Source organism: Xylocopa sonorina, chromosome 3 (genome assembly GCF_050948175.1).
Source record: "Xylocopa sonorina isolate GNS202 chromosome 3, iyXylSono1_principal, whole genome shotgun sequence".
Classification (NCBI taxonomy): Eukaryota; Metazoa; Arthropoda; class Insecta; order Hymenoptera; family Apidae; genus Xylocopa; species Xylocopa sonorina.
In genome coordinates this window covers 15,957,695-15,971,294 of record NC_135195.1, presented here as the reverse complement: position 1 = coordinate 15,971,294, position 13,600 = coordinate 15,957,695, and the positions used below count along the sequence as shown (strand labels likewise).

Sequence of the window (13,600 nt, the reverse complement as noted above, 5' to 3'; positions counted from 1 at the left end):
TCTGGAAGATCGTGAGGAGGAAAGAGAGAGAGAGAGAGAGAGAGAGAGGGAAGAATCAGCGACGGGGGTGAAACGATGGGAAAAAGGAAGAGGAACGAGGAGAGGCGTGTTGAAAATCCTCTCTCGCGTGGGCCCTGCCGTGTCGCGGGATAATTGGGACACCGTGTATTATCGCTTGCGTGCCATACTTGCGGTGTGCGGTGTGTGATTGGATAGGCGGAGATGGGTCGCGCGAGATAGCTGACCCTAACTAACGTAGAAACCGAGGGCTATATCTTCGAGGACCATCTTCTCCATCTGCAGCAGCATTACCTATCCACGTCACGGTTGATGCATGGCGTGGGCGTTCCTGCGTTCGTACACCGGGGTTCTCATTTAATTACCGTTCGTCTAACCACCCCCCTCGACACCCTCCGCTGCCCCCTTTTCTGTCTTTTCCTAAGCGATCCTGTGTCGTTCATCGCCTCACCAGAACTTTTTCCAAATCGATAATACTGGCTGGTTTTTGATCGCATAACCCCGCGAATAGTCTGCTGTTTTTGGACCATCTATTCAAGCGTGTACTAAGGATTTAGTTGAGGAAAATTTGGAACGCATTTGCTCGAGAAGGTACCAATCGCTTGCGTTTGTCATACACTACTATTCGAGATACAAAATAATTCTACTTAAATTCTGAAAACTATCTATTTCTATTTCGTGAGTAGTGGAAACGGGGTGGATTTGGACTACTCAAGGGTGTACTGAAGGTCTCAATGTCGGAAAATTTGAAATGTATTTGCATGAGGTTGTACCAATCGCCTGGATTTGTCACGCACTAATATTCGAGCTTCAAAATAATTTTATTTAAATTCTGAAAGTATCTATTTCTATTTCGTGAGTAGCGGACTTGGACGATTGGTAACTCTTGCGTTAATACCATAAACGTACCGCTCTCGTGGTATCCACGAGGAACGAGAACGAAAATTTCCCGTCATCGCGAAGGATAATCGAGGGGTGCCAGTCGAGGGCCAAGGAAAGGACACGCCCGATTATAAATCACGAGGTTCACCCGGGGACCCTTTGACGAACTCCGCCGGCACAATACGCCTCGTTACCAACACGCGCGACCCCCGCACAGAAAACGCGTGCACGTACACGCGAGGTGGGCCGTGGGACGCGAGGAGAGTTCCGCGGACCCGCACGCACATACGACACCACACGCGCTGGACGGCGGTGGGAGGGACGAGAGGCCTCATTAACTGGTTATTAATAGCTTAGCCGGCTCATATTAATGACAGACGCATCTGCTTCTTATATATCTACCTGGCTTATCCTGCTCTGCCCCCGCCACGGGCAGGGGTCAACAATTTTTACCAGCCGCTTCTTCTTCAGCCTCCACGTTTGAGAGACGCTGCCGCGCGAGATCACGTCGAACTGATTTCTTCTTCTCCATCTCTGAACGGAATTTCTAGAAAACACGCGTATCCTTGTACTTTGCGTTTAGTTGGTAACACGTTTGTAACACGTGGACACGAAATTACGAACGAATCAACGTACTGATCTATTAATTTACCATTCTAAATAATCGTGGGATTTTACGATTTCGAAAAGACCAGTCTGCGTGCCTCGCATCCCTCGCATCGTCCTTCCCAGACTCTTCCACGTGAAGACGAAACGAAACTCTCGTACCCGACACGCAACATTCTCAAATAATCGTTTCCACGTTCCTCGCATCTCCCGCGAGTCTTCACCCATCCCCACAAAATTCCCAAATCTCTTCTGAATTAAGTCCCATTAAGTCCATCCGCGTGCACTCTCGATCTTCGCGCAACTAATTAATTTCCAAAAGCTTGGCGACTCGCGTACATACCTGGATCTGTGAAAGAAACGCGAGAGACCCTTTCACCGCTACGACCACCTGTCCCGCGACGATCAACGCAGGACCTCGCAGCGGACGGCGCAAAAACCGGACCGACCACGGGAGACCGGGTGTGTAAGTAGAATTTTCACGCGGATCAAACCGCGATCCGACGGGGCGTCCGCGGCGTTCGGCTCGAGGGCCGCGATGATAAATCGCGGAACAAGGCCCCACCAGCGATGGTGCCCGTGGACGGTATCAGCGGCGATATTCAGTAGCGTACGGACGGCTGGTTGCCCAATTTGAGCGGTATTCAACGCGGCACAAAGCCTCCCGGTGGCTCATATGTCATCGTGGCAAGTCTATGGCGGGCCAGGGACCCGGTTTTGTCCCGGGGTCCCGGCCACCGACGATAGATCCGCGGCCATTTACGCCGCGCGGTCTTTCTCCTCTTTTTTTTTTTTTTTTCTTCTTCCTCCTCCTCCTCTTCTCGCTGTTACTCTGACCGCTCGCGAATGCTAATTGATGTTACTGACTTGGAGTGACCCGGGCACGGTGTGTGGTCCCCACTGTGCACGGCGATCCCCGTGCGCCGGGTACGCTTTTAATCGATCGAACCGCGTTGGATGGTAACCGCGTCGACGGTGCAGGAGATGGGACGTTTGTCTCCTCCCTCTCTTCGGGAGAGGAGACTCGTTGGGATAGATCGATTCGCGAGTGGAGTAACGGAAGACGTCTATTGGAGTTGAGTCTTTGTGATTGGTGATCGTTCGAGGGCATCGAGGAGACGTTTGTGAGAGGGTTTCTCGATTTTAGTTTGTACGTAGAGTGCATCGTGGATTTTAAATATCCAATTGTTTTTTTTTAAGTTGATCAGAAATTAGTTTTTTCATGCTCTTGTCGTTCGAGAGCAACGAGATGTTGGTGAAAGGGTTTTTCGATTTTAGTTTGCACGCAGAGTGCATCGAGGCTTTTAAATATCCAATTTTTTTCTTAAGTTGATCAGAGATTAGTTTCTTGGCGTTCTTGGGCCCAAATTTCCATGGGTAGTAACACGGATCGTCGGGGAGAGGCTCGCAAAAACGAGGAGGGCCACGGACACGCGCTGCACCGATTGATCATCCGGGTGATTACAGATCTCGCCGGATTAATACGGACAGAAAGCGAGTGGCTGTCGAAAAATCGCAGCTGTCGAGGACGGGACGGTGTGCGTTACCAGGCTGGCCCAAAAGTCAGGTCTATCCTGGTCTATTATCTTTTTTACGAACCGTACCCGTGATCGCGTCTAATTCGACGTTTACCGGTTTAAACGTTTGTCTGTGATCGCCACGGGACGCATCTATAATCAGCTGGGCCGACATGCAACTTAAGGAGAACGCAGCTGCTGCTGGTGGAAGCGAATCATCGACTCGAGCGGATCGATGGCTCTTCATCTTTCTAGCTACTTTCTCTTGCTGCTCTTGTTTCCTCGCGAGGTTCGTCTGGCCTGATAGAGACAGCAGATCCGCTCTGAACTTTGTCCGATCTTCCTGGAATATCTCTCTACGCGATATCGTGCGTCCCTTGAACTCCCCTCGATCTCTTAATTCGAACTAGTTGCCAGCCAGCAGAAAAGTGAAACCCAAACACGAACCAGATATTAAAACGCAACCAAGGATCCGTGCTCCAATTCGAACGGAGGTTCTCACGGCGAAAAAGTGGCTCGCGGTCCCGTGAGAGACTCCGTCGGGTTTCGTGCTCTATGGCGGCAGAAGGATCGTTCGGAATCGCGTTCCTGGGGACCGCTAGCGTGATACCCTTTTCGACAACGAGCGGAGGGAACGAGACAGAGGCAGAAAACAGAGGCTCGAGTACGATTTCCCCTCTCCGTGTCTTTTCTTTTTCTTCTTCTTCTTCTTCTTCTACTACTCGTTCTGCCTGGTCTCTCGAGTGGTCGTGATTACCGTGGTACCAGCTCTGAAGAGAGAGAGAGAGAGAGAGAGAGAGAGAGAGAGATTCTAAGCCGTGGAGGTGGCGCGACGTCGGTCGGTGGAACGAGCCACACGAAACTCGAAACGGCGAGACGGCGAGATGGAGGAGGAGGAAGAGAAGGAAAGCTGTGGTGGGCAGAGAGGATTTGGCGGTGGGACGGGGGTGTACCAGAGAGAGCAGAGGTTACTTTTAATGTCTCGCGTCACGCAGCCCAAGGCAGCGTGAGCCTCGCCTCGTCCTCCTTACTAATTTGGCGCCAATTTCCAAGCAACCTCCCAAGCAAAAACTAACCGAACCATATACACCGCTTCTATATACATACACTTGTACCGTGCACTTCACTTCGTGGGCTCTGATTAAATGCTACCCGCCGTCGCGTTCCTTCTTTTCCTCTTTCTTCTTCTTCTTCTTCTTCTTCTTCTTCTTCTTCGTCCTCTTCTTCTTCTTTCCCTTCTTCCATCGCTCCGTCTTCTGATGCGAGTCTCATTTCTTCCTCTCGTTTTCTTTTGGGTTCACCGCGCGCTTTTTCTTCCTCGGTTCCCCTGGATCCTTTCGTCGCACTCTCCTTCGCGATGCCTCCGCTCCGCTCGCGACCCCGGGTTCCCACACTCCGCGTGGACGCGTACCTTACCAGCGACCATTGCATCTCCGCCTCGTGGAACGCCGATGGGCATCGCACGCACGCGTGCTGCTGCGTGTACCGCCGCGCCTTGCAACAGATCGCTCGATTTCTCTTTCTCTCTCTCGTTCTCTTCGAGTCCCTCCATCGAGACTGTCCCTCGAAATCGAATCGAACTTTTCGAATCCCCACGAAACGCTCCTTCGCGTTTCTATTATTCGCTTCGATTACGCGTGCGATCATTGACGAAGCTGCGATCAACGAGGATGGGAAGAAGACTATTCGAATCTACTGTTCGAGTTAATCGCGAGGAAACTAACCATCGCGAATCTATTCCCAACTATCTCGAAGCTTATCATCCCGTTCGATCTTGGGTTACATTAATTGAACCCGCGATCATCACTCGACAACCGCAATTAACGCTCGAACCAGTGATCATTGTTGCACGTAGAACAGAGGAGGTATTTTTGTCGAAGAAATGAGCCAACCCGGAACGCGAGCCTCTGTTCTCCATTTTAAACGCTATCGATCCCCAGTTGCACAGTTGCGTCGATCGCAGCGATCGCAATGACACGTGAGCTCGCACACGATTCTCACGATGAGTCTATTCTCTTTCAAAAATTCGAGTGAAACATTCGAAACCGTTGCGAGCTTTCCAAAAAATTCGCGCACCCATATCGTTCACCAATTTAAGTACTCCATTGAAACCCCCTTTGAGACTGTCTCGAGCAGCGCCGGAGAAAGTGGACAAAGGGTGGTTCCCACGCGAGACGCGAGCATGGCAGCCAGTCACGGAGACGTCGATAGGATCGGTCGTATGGCGTCGGGTTATGCAAATACGAGTCACAGCGGGTGTCAATTTAATGGCGAGGCCACAGGTTCGGGTAACCATCTTCGGAGCAATGGATCCCGCGAGGCTGCTGGACTGACGCATTACTCTGTAGTGATGGATGTCCGGTTCCTTTTTGCTTCTCGCCAAATTCCTCGGCACTTTGCGCGAGAGGACCTTCGAACGACTTTCCTAAACTCGACCACCCCTCGTTACCATCGTTCCGCATCGACGGAAGTACTTTCCTCGTCAAGGAGCACCAACGAATCGCGAATAGTCGATGGCGATTCGATGGAAGGATCGAAATCGACACGCAGCGGTCTCGAGTCGATCATCAACGGGTCGAACTCGATGGTTTTGGTAGTCAGCCAATGGACCGTGGGGTTATATCGAACAGAGAGGCAGGAAAAGGGGGAGGAGGAAGAGGTTGGCAGGCATCCACGGGCAGTATATCACGTGGCAGGGATAAGTTTTTGATCGGCCCTCGGGTATACGGATGACTCCCCGCTGGTTGACCTCATCACGCCACGCTATGGGGGTCTTTATAAACCACCATCGACTGCGCGTATCCTAATCACCTTTTGTCTTAAGCCTGCCAAACTCTTCTCCCGTCTCCTGGCTAAGGATCTCAGCCACCCGTTCGTTCTTTCGTCACTCGTCCCCATCCGACTCCCACTGCCTCTTCCCTCGCTCTCATCCGCGATTATATAAGAACCTTCACCTCGGTCTGTATAAACGAACGTGACAGCGGTTGTTTAATGAGAAATGGCTCCATCTACCGCCACGATGACCGCGCACGACACAATTTGTTAAACGCGATCCAACGACTCTGTTCAACTGTCTCCAGAACGAACTCTAACCAAACTCGTGGTACGAATCGAATTTCAAGGTTATCCGATTGGTCCCGCGTTCTCCAGTCGAAGAATGAATCACGAAGGTTGGAAGCCTGGTTGGATACGCGGTAGCAAGCTCGAGGAGATCGTCTGGCTTGGAAGAGACGCGCTGGCCTGGTGCTCGGGTGTGCACATCGTCTTTCAGGACATCGTTCGCAGGAAGCAGAGCGTTTACTGGTGCTGGAACCAGGATACTGGAGATGGTGCTCGATGTCTGTCCAGCCACGCTAGCTATCCTGTGTTCGCATTCGCTGAGAGGACTATTTACTCAAGAATTCTTGTCTACTCTTATCCATCGATGACTAGAATCGCTGAGTGCGCTGGTGGATGTCCATCAGGATACATAGCCACCGCGTTCACCGCAGGAGATCATCTGGTATCCGTTGGATCGTACGCGCAGTTCTCGATGATCGTTTGGAATTGGAGAACCGGTGAGAAGATCGCTGGTGTTAATACTTCTATAAGGGACGAGGTGGGTCAGATCTTGAGGATCACTCAGCTTGGACCCTGCGTCATTGCTCAGATGGGGAGGACTTGTGGAAAATTGTTCACTTGGGAGCTAGACGTAATTGACAACGTCGCTATTTTAAAAGGTGAGTGTTGATAGAGTGTCACTTTAATTATCTTTCGTTTTAATTTCGAGGTTCATTTTAGATCACGAGATCAAATTGCCAAAGGAGGTTCCTATTCTGTGGATCGACTGGTGTCCAACGTCCAGAGAGCCCCAATTGGCGATTACAGACGTCGATGGGCATATTTATCTCAGCAATTATAATGGCAGCGACGTTCATCGTGTCGTATTGTCGCAACGATGTGGCATCTGCGTGGAGATCGAGACGCCTCTCGTTTCTTGGTTCAGAGATGGCATCATTTTGCGAACAACATTTTGTCAAATCCGCTTCTTCGCGAGGAACGCAAGGACGAATTTGTGGCGGAAAGGATGGTACGTTTGTTCGAATGGATCATTAGATACAGTTCACTGGGATCTTTTTTTTTGTGCGTTTCAATACAATGTTTAACAGGTACGTAAAATCAGAAAGAACACCGTACATCCTTCTGACCCATCCGTCGAGGAGCAATCTGTTCTTCTATTACACCTTGGAGGGACACCTGATGCAGGTCGACTTTGCTGAAGACTCTGATACACCGCAGATTAACAGATACTTGGATTACGGTGCAGTTTATCGGTTCGCGTCTTTCATCTATCCCTGGTGTCATCATCTTGTCGTCACTTGCGATCTGAAAGAGTTGACAGTCCTGGAGTGCTACGAAGGAACCTCAATATCAACTATTGATTCAGAAACGCGAGGCGAGATTTCGAGTTTGGTCTCCCATCCGGATTTCCCATTGATCATTTCAGGAACAGAACAAGGCGAACTAATATTCCTCAGCCTTGTCGAGCCAATAGAACCAAAGATCGTCGCTCGATTGAGGCTACAGAGGTCTTCCTTGGATTTGATCAAATTTTCGAACGCTGGCAGGTAAGAAAATTTATCTTTGGAACCATAAGACAGCGGAAGATGTAATAATTCTCAAGCAATCGATCATCGTAGATCGTTAATCGCTGCTGAAAAGAGAACAGGCGACTGTTATATCGTGAGCTTGCAACGCGATAGGATGTACACGGTGCAGTCTCTGATCAAAGTGCGTCGAACGATCGCGGATCTGTTGATCTTCGAAGGCCACAAGAGACTGAGGATCCTCGCGCTCTACGTAGCCGTGAAGCAGTACGACGTGGGCCAACAGCTGTTCGTCTTCGAAGTATCCGAGGATCAGAACCTGGTCACTGAGTTTATTCACGTACTAAAATTGCCTGGGGTGTATCGCACCCTTTGGCAGGTTCCTGGGAGCCCAACGGTGCTCGTGGGCTCGCCCTATCTGACTCGTCAGCTTCGAGTGCAGAGGCTGCAAGACTTCAAGCAGGTGATCTTGGAGGACGGTTTGCCAACGGGACATCAGGTTAAGTTGGCTCGTCTGTTCGTCGATCGATCGTGGATCACAACCACAGCTCTTGACGGACTGGTTTTAGTCAGGGACAAGACGATACGTCGAACCATGGCGCATATCATGACGCACCATAGATCCGATTGGGGTTCTGTGAAGGCTATGGTTAATAGACAAGGAGACTTGATCGTGTGTCTGGGGTACAATGGCTCGTTGATCGCTACCAGAGCAATTGTTGTTAACAAGAAGGTATGTGTTGGATGTTAAAAATGTAGGGATACATTGAAATTATAATCACTTTGGATTTGATCTTCTTTTTCAGCGCAGGAGCACTCAGAATCACCGACAACCTCCGCAAGCAAGGACCACCACCGCATTTACAAAGTGGAACAAGGTCTCCACGAGAAACTGCGGAAGAAGATCGCTTCCGATTATGCCAGCCTCGATCCAGCGATTCACGAATCGTTGACACGTTCTGTGTACGAATTTCCTGGTCCAAAGGAGGGAGACAAGACCTGGACGGAGTGGAGGGAAGACGCGCAGGTTCGCGAAGAGGAAGAGAAGTGTAGAGAAGAGAGAGCGGCCATTTTGAAGGACTTCGAGGCGCTACGCGGCAAAGTGAAGCAGTTGCTGGACGCGAACGAAGCCAGCCCTGAAATCGAGAAGCTTCCTGTGTCTGCCTTTGATCTGGACATTAAAGGTCGCGATCAGAAGTTGAAAGCTGGACGCGACGTGTGCGAGAATCTTCATCTGGAGCTCGAGCACAATATTTTCGAGATGCGACGCGTGGCCAAGTGGATCAAGGAGGCTTTCTGGGACCCTCAGACTGTCGTTGGTAAATGTCTGTACGCCATCTTTGGTAACGCTGAGGTGACCAACTATCCTGCGGTTGCTGAGGATTCACACGCGAAGGACCATTTGAAGTGGGCCAATTTCTGCAAGAAGACCGCGTACAGCGTTTTGGAGAACGACAGGTTCGAACCTTGGAGGAATTATACGAACGAAGAGCTCGAAGTGGAGTTGAACAAGAAGATGAAGCTGCATCGTGGCGACGACAGGAGGATCGATCTGCTGCTCGATGACGACGAAGAGGAGGACGAGGGTGTCGGTGACGTGGACGTGGACCAACAGAAGGCGTTGGAGGGTACATAAAAATCGATCGATCTTTATTTCGTTCGTTAACTAACGTCTTCGACATCGATTCAAGGCACGTCCACGCACCGTTACGTCGAACCATCGCACTATTACCCCCAAGTGGGATACTACGGGTTCAGCCAGGTGATGATAAACAGTCGCTTGCTGATGCACGACAGCGAGAAGCTTCGAGCTCACTTCAACCGCGAGTTCGACGAGGTGTACTCGACGAAGGAGAGAGAGACGACTGTGATACGCGAGAGGATCGACAGGATACGTTACATCGATTCAGAGCTGAGCTCCATGTTTGGTCAACGCGTGCCCTACATCCCTGCTGACCCTGAATGGCACTGGCAGGTCTTCGTTTCCACTTAAACCTTCGCGTTTCCATCATAACCACTTCAAATTTGTCACTAACGAGTATCGAAACCACTCGTTCATTTCTCACGTTAATCTCACCATCGATCACTTAATAATCACCTCAGATCGACAAACTTGTAAACTCTTAGTGAACACTATTCATGCTCCTTCGCGTCTCGCTTCAGCTTCCATTTTCGCGCGTAGGAGAGGCCAGAGAGCATAATCAGGGTGCAGGATCACGAGGTACACGCGAAACGGTACGTATCCCCGTCGCAGCAGGAACTGTTGGACAGGAAGGCTGCGGAGGAGGAACGAATCAGACGATTGTTGCTGGCTGACGACTTTCGCGAGCGCGCGCTGATGGCGATGATGGACGGCGTGCTGGAGGTCCGATGGGAGGACACCATCAAGATAGACGTGCCCAAGCCAGCCTGCATGCTCGAGAAGAAACCGGAAGACTACACCGCGGAGGACGTACTCGCTGCGAAGCGGTACGAGAAGGACGTGCAATTCTTGATTGAGGAACGGGAACGGTACAAGAGGATGCTGGAGGCGGAGTACGGGAAGGTCGTGGGGCTGTTGAACGAAGGCATCGATGGGTTCAACAGGAAACTGGAAGAACTCTTTCGCGTGAGTCCACCTGGGAACTTTTTCTTAGAACGTTAGTCCTAACTCTCTGATAATTTCGCAGTTGAAACTGAACATCGAGGCGGCTGTTAATCAGCTGTCTTTGAGATACATCCGTGGATGGCTGTTGATCCGTCGTCAAATAAAGTGTTTGGAAAAAGAAGACGAGTTGAAGAAACGAATCTTGGAAGAGGAACAATATGGGAAAATAGTGGACGAGCAGCTTCAAGGTCTGCGTCAGATTTATGAAGAAATGGTGTCCAGACATGCGATTCTTGTGAACAGGGATAAAGCAATGGCGAGAAGGTTCAAATCTGAATTTCAGTATCTGAACAAACTGCATCTAGAGCTGCTCGAGCGTCAGTACGCTCGACGACCAAGGACGAACTTGAGAAACCTTCAAGCTTCCGATTTTCTCGACCTGGCGAACCAAGTGGCCACTCGTGCACCCTGCGGTTACTTGCCAACCGAGTGCAGCGATTACGTAAAAGTTCTGCATAACCTGGAAGCAAGACCAGCGACTTTACCACCAACGATCGAGAGCAGTCATTGGGAACAGCTGATCCGCACGCGACGCGGGAAGATCGAGTCCGAGTTGAAGGTCAGAGGGAAGCAGAGGAAGATCGCGGACTTGGGAGAGCTGATCCTAGCGTTCGAGGGGAAAACAGAGAAGTGTAGAAGCGACGTGGAGGATATGAAGAAGAATCTACTCGACTTAAGGAAACATTGCTCCATCGAAGAGTTGAACGTGGAGTTCCAATTAGTATTGAAGATGGGTCAAGTAGAGATCGAGCTTGAAGGAGACACGAAAGACACGGAGGACTCGATTTTCATCCCTAAAGAGGAGATCGAGGACGTGAACAAACTAATCAGAGCTGCTGGTGACTGCAAGCTGAACGCTCTGTCGCGTCTTTTGAGATTTCAGCGAGGTACCAAAAAGTTCTTTGCAATCTATCTACATCGATTCGACCATACGTTGCGTTTGTTATCACAGGCACCCTGCTGAAGGAGTGGAAGCACGAGTGCAAGAAGAAGCGTCTGGAGGATCTCACCGAGGACCAGCGTTTCCTCGAGTCGGTGACGGTGACGAAGGAGATGCAGCGTTACCTGAAGCGCAAGGCGATGGGCTTGCCAGAGGACAAGACGCCGCAGCAGCTGAGCGAGGACGTCGCGGCCATAACGCGACGATGCGAGGCGGTCGTCGGGGACCACCGTGCCCGGCTCGACGCGATCCAGAAGGAGATCGCGGCGGTCAGGTGCAGGAACGAGCGGCTCGATCGGCAGATCATCGAGATGAACGTGGAGAGGTGCGAGATGGAGCAGCGGCGCGATCTTATCGGCGAGGGGAGGCAGCGGGAGCACGCGGAGCGGAAGCTGCGGATGGTGATGCGCCGATCCGAACTGATCAAGAAGCTGCAGGATAATTACGCGGAGCTGATCGAGCTGCAGACGGAGCACGAGCTGCTCAGGCTGAGACGATACCCGACCCTGCACTTCAGGACGCTCGACGATGAGGACAGGGTTGGGGAGGAGCCTCGAACGCGTTCCTGTTAATCGAGAACTATTGGTGACTGTTCTGATTGCGAGATTAACCGGCTGGTGGAGAATTTTGTACGTTCTCGCCAGGAAAAACTGGTTAACGAGAATTGATCGATGGGATCGAGGTAGAAGCACGGTAGCATAATTTCGATAATTGCACGGGGCTTTTGATGGGGAGAACCGCGCGGCTGAAGAGTTACGCGAGCCTCGCGGGGGTTGAATTTGTTTAACCGGTCGATGCGATGATCCGAGTGAATAGGAATGGACCTCTGAGTATCGAAATAAACGCGGCCCTGTTTGTTGTTTCTGCGGTGTTCATTCAGCGAGTGCAATTAAATGTACCGCTCGTACGGTGGGTATCCGTAATATAGCGCGACAAATTGATTAATTATCCCGCTTTGATCCATTCTGTCTACGGTGAATTGAAAGGACGCGAAGTGTAACGTAGAATCGTGAAACCGTAGGGGGAATTTTATTAAAAATAATTCGAGCAACCTTCGAGCAACGTCCAAGATCAGAAGCGAACTGTAACTCGTTCTCGTTCGTGAAAGTCGAAAGGTAAACCGACAAAGTTCACCGACGCTTTCCCGTGTCGCGCTTCGACGGGACCACCTTCTAAACGCGGCTAAGTTACGAGGCGGTCGAAAGGATTTTAATCAGGCCCGCTTTGGCCGGCTCTCACAAAGGACAAGCGGCAATTTGCAGCGGGCACATAAATCATCCGTGGGTACACCCGCGATGCATAATGGTCGCCGCGCGATCTACACGCTTCTTCTTTTTCACCATAAATAACTGTACTAATAGTAGAGAGCCGCGAGATGAATGATCCGCGGCGCTGGATCAGCCGCGAACCGTTCTCGCGGTACGAATCAATTTCGTTTGGTGACGTGTTCACAGTCGATGGGCCCCGTTTCGATCCGCGCTCCCGTCCCAGCCTCTGAACGGTACGAACGAACGAACGAACGAAGAAAGAAAAAAGGAAGAAATTTCCAAACTCATCCTGCGACGATTAAACGCCGGATTCACACGCGTCCTCCTTTCTTGCGCGCGAGAAAGCGGGATTCTGTCCTCGCGCGTCGATCAGCCGCACCGAGTCGGCTCGATTCATTTTTTATAAGGTCGTATCGAGGACAGCGCGGGGAATTTCGTGGCAGTGGCGAACATTTGTCGATGCTACGGGACGATGGATGGAGTTCGATGGTCCGTGTCATCGCAGGGTACGAGGGTGGCGTTTTGGGGTGAAGAGATCGGTTGACCATCGAGTCAAATGCTCCTACAACGTCTCTCTATAAAATATCAGGGATTAAATTACGTTTCGAGTGCTTCGTCGCCATGAAGTAAACGTATAATTCTAGTTCTACGATAGAGAGTATCATCGTTCAGTGAAACGATCCACGCTGCAAGAGGAATGGTCCCAAGTAGCGCTCGGTCACCATCGACTCGGTGTTTTTTGCGTAACGATGACAGTATTATGTCGATGTCAGCGGCGGGACGATGATTAATCGATCGACAGTCGGTGGTATCCCGGATTCCGTGGCCCGTCGCTGCTACCGCGGTAACAAAAAGAGCCAGCCGATGAATAACCTTTCAACCGGCATAATATTTAGGGGACAAAGCAGCCTGGGGTCCCTCCAGTGTTCATTAATAAAAATCGTACGATCGTTAGACGGGAAATGTTTACAGCGCGAGAACGAGGGTCCACCGTGTCCACGTGTTTTCGTTTCTCTTCTCGAACCACTGAAGATTCTATCGATCGACCATCCATCTATCGAATCGACGCAAATATTTATCGATGAAAAAAAAGAGAGACATTAAAATACAGAAGAAAAGTGTACGGTTAATTGTTC

At 50.7% G+C, this 13,600-nt stretch overlaps 2 protein-coding genes across 2 annotated transcripts in view; both read left to right on the top strand.

Annotated features, from left to right (window-relative positions):
• The window catches only part of Mob2 (MOB kinase activator 2), a 146,987-nt gene that overhangs the window by 89,405 nt on the left and 43,982 nt on the right, over window positions 1–13,600 (top strand). The window lies entirely within an intron of this gene.
• On the top strand, window positions 6,181–11,768 carry LOC143433505 (cilia- and flagella-associated protein 43-like). The gene is made up of 9 exons (XM_076910845.1): window positions 6,181–6,742; window positions 6,804–7,092; window positions 7,172–7,630; window positions 7,703–8,342; window positions 8,421–9,237; window positions 9,301–9,584; window positions 9,792–10,217; window positions 10,279–11,143; window positions 11,209–11,768. Exons 1-9 carry the CDS (start codon window positions 6,181–6,183, stop codon window positions 11,766–11,768), a joined length of 4,902 nt encoding a protein of 1,633 aa, XP_076766960.1.

Bases quoted from the DNA above. Each gene is read 5' to 3' on its own strand.
- LOC143433505 (XM_076910845.1), top strand. From the start codon at position 6,181: ATGAATCACGAAGGTTGGAAGCCTGGTTGGATACGCGGTAGCAAGCTC. The intron at 6,743-6,803 runs GTGAGTGTTGAT...GGTTCATTTTAG, and splicing joins CAACGTCGCTATTTTAAAAG to ATCACGAGATCAAATTGCCA. The intron at 11,144-11,208 runs GTACCAAAAAGT...TTGTTATCACAG, and splicing joins TCTTTTGAGATTTCAGCGAG to GCACCCTGCTGAAGGAGTGG.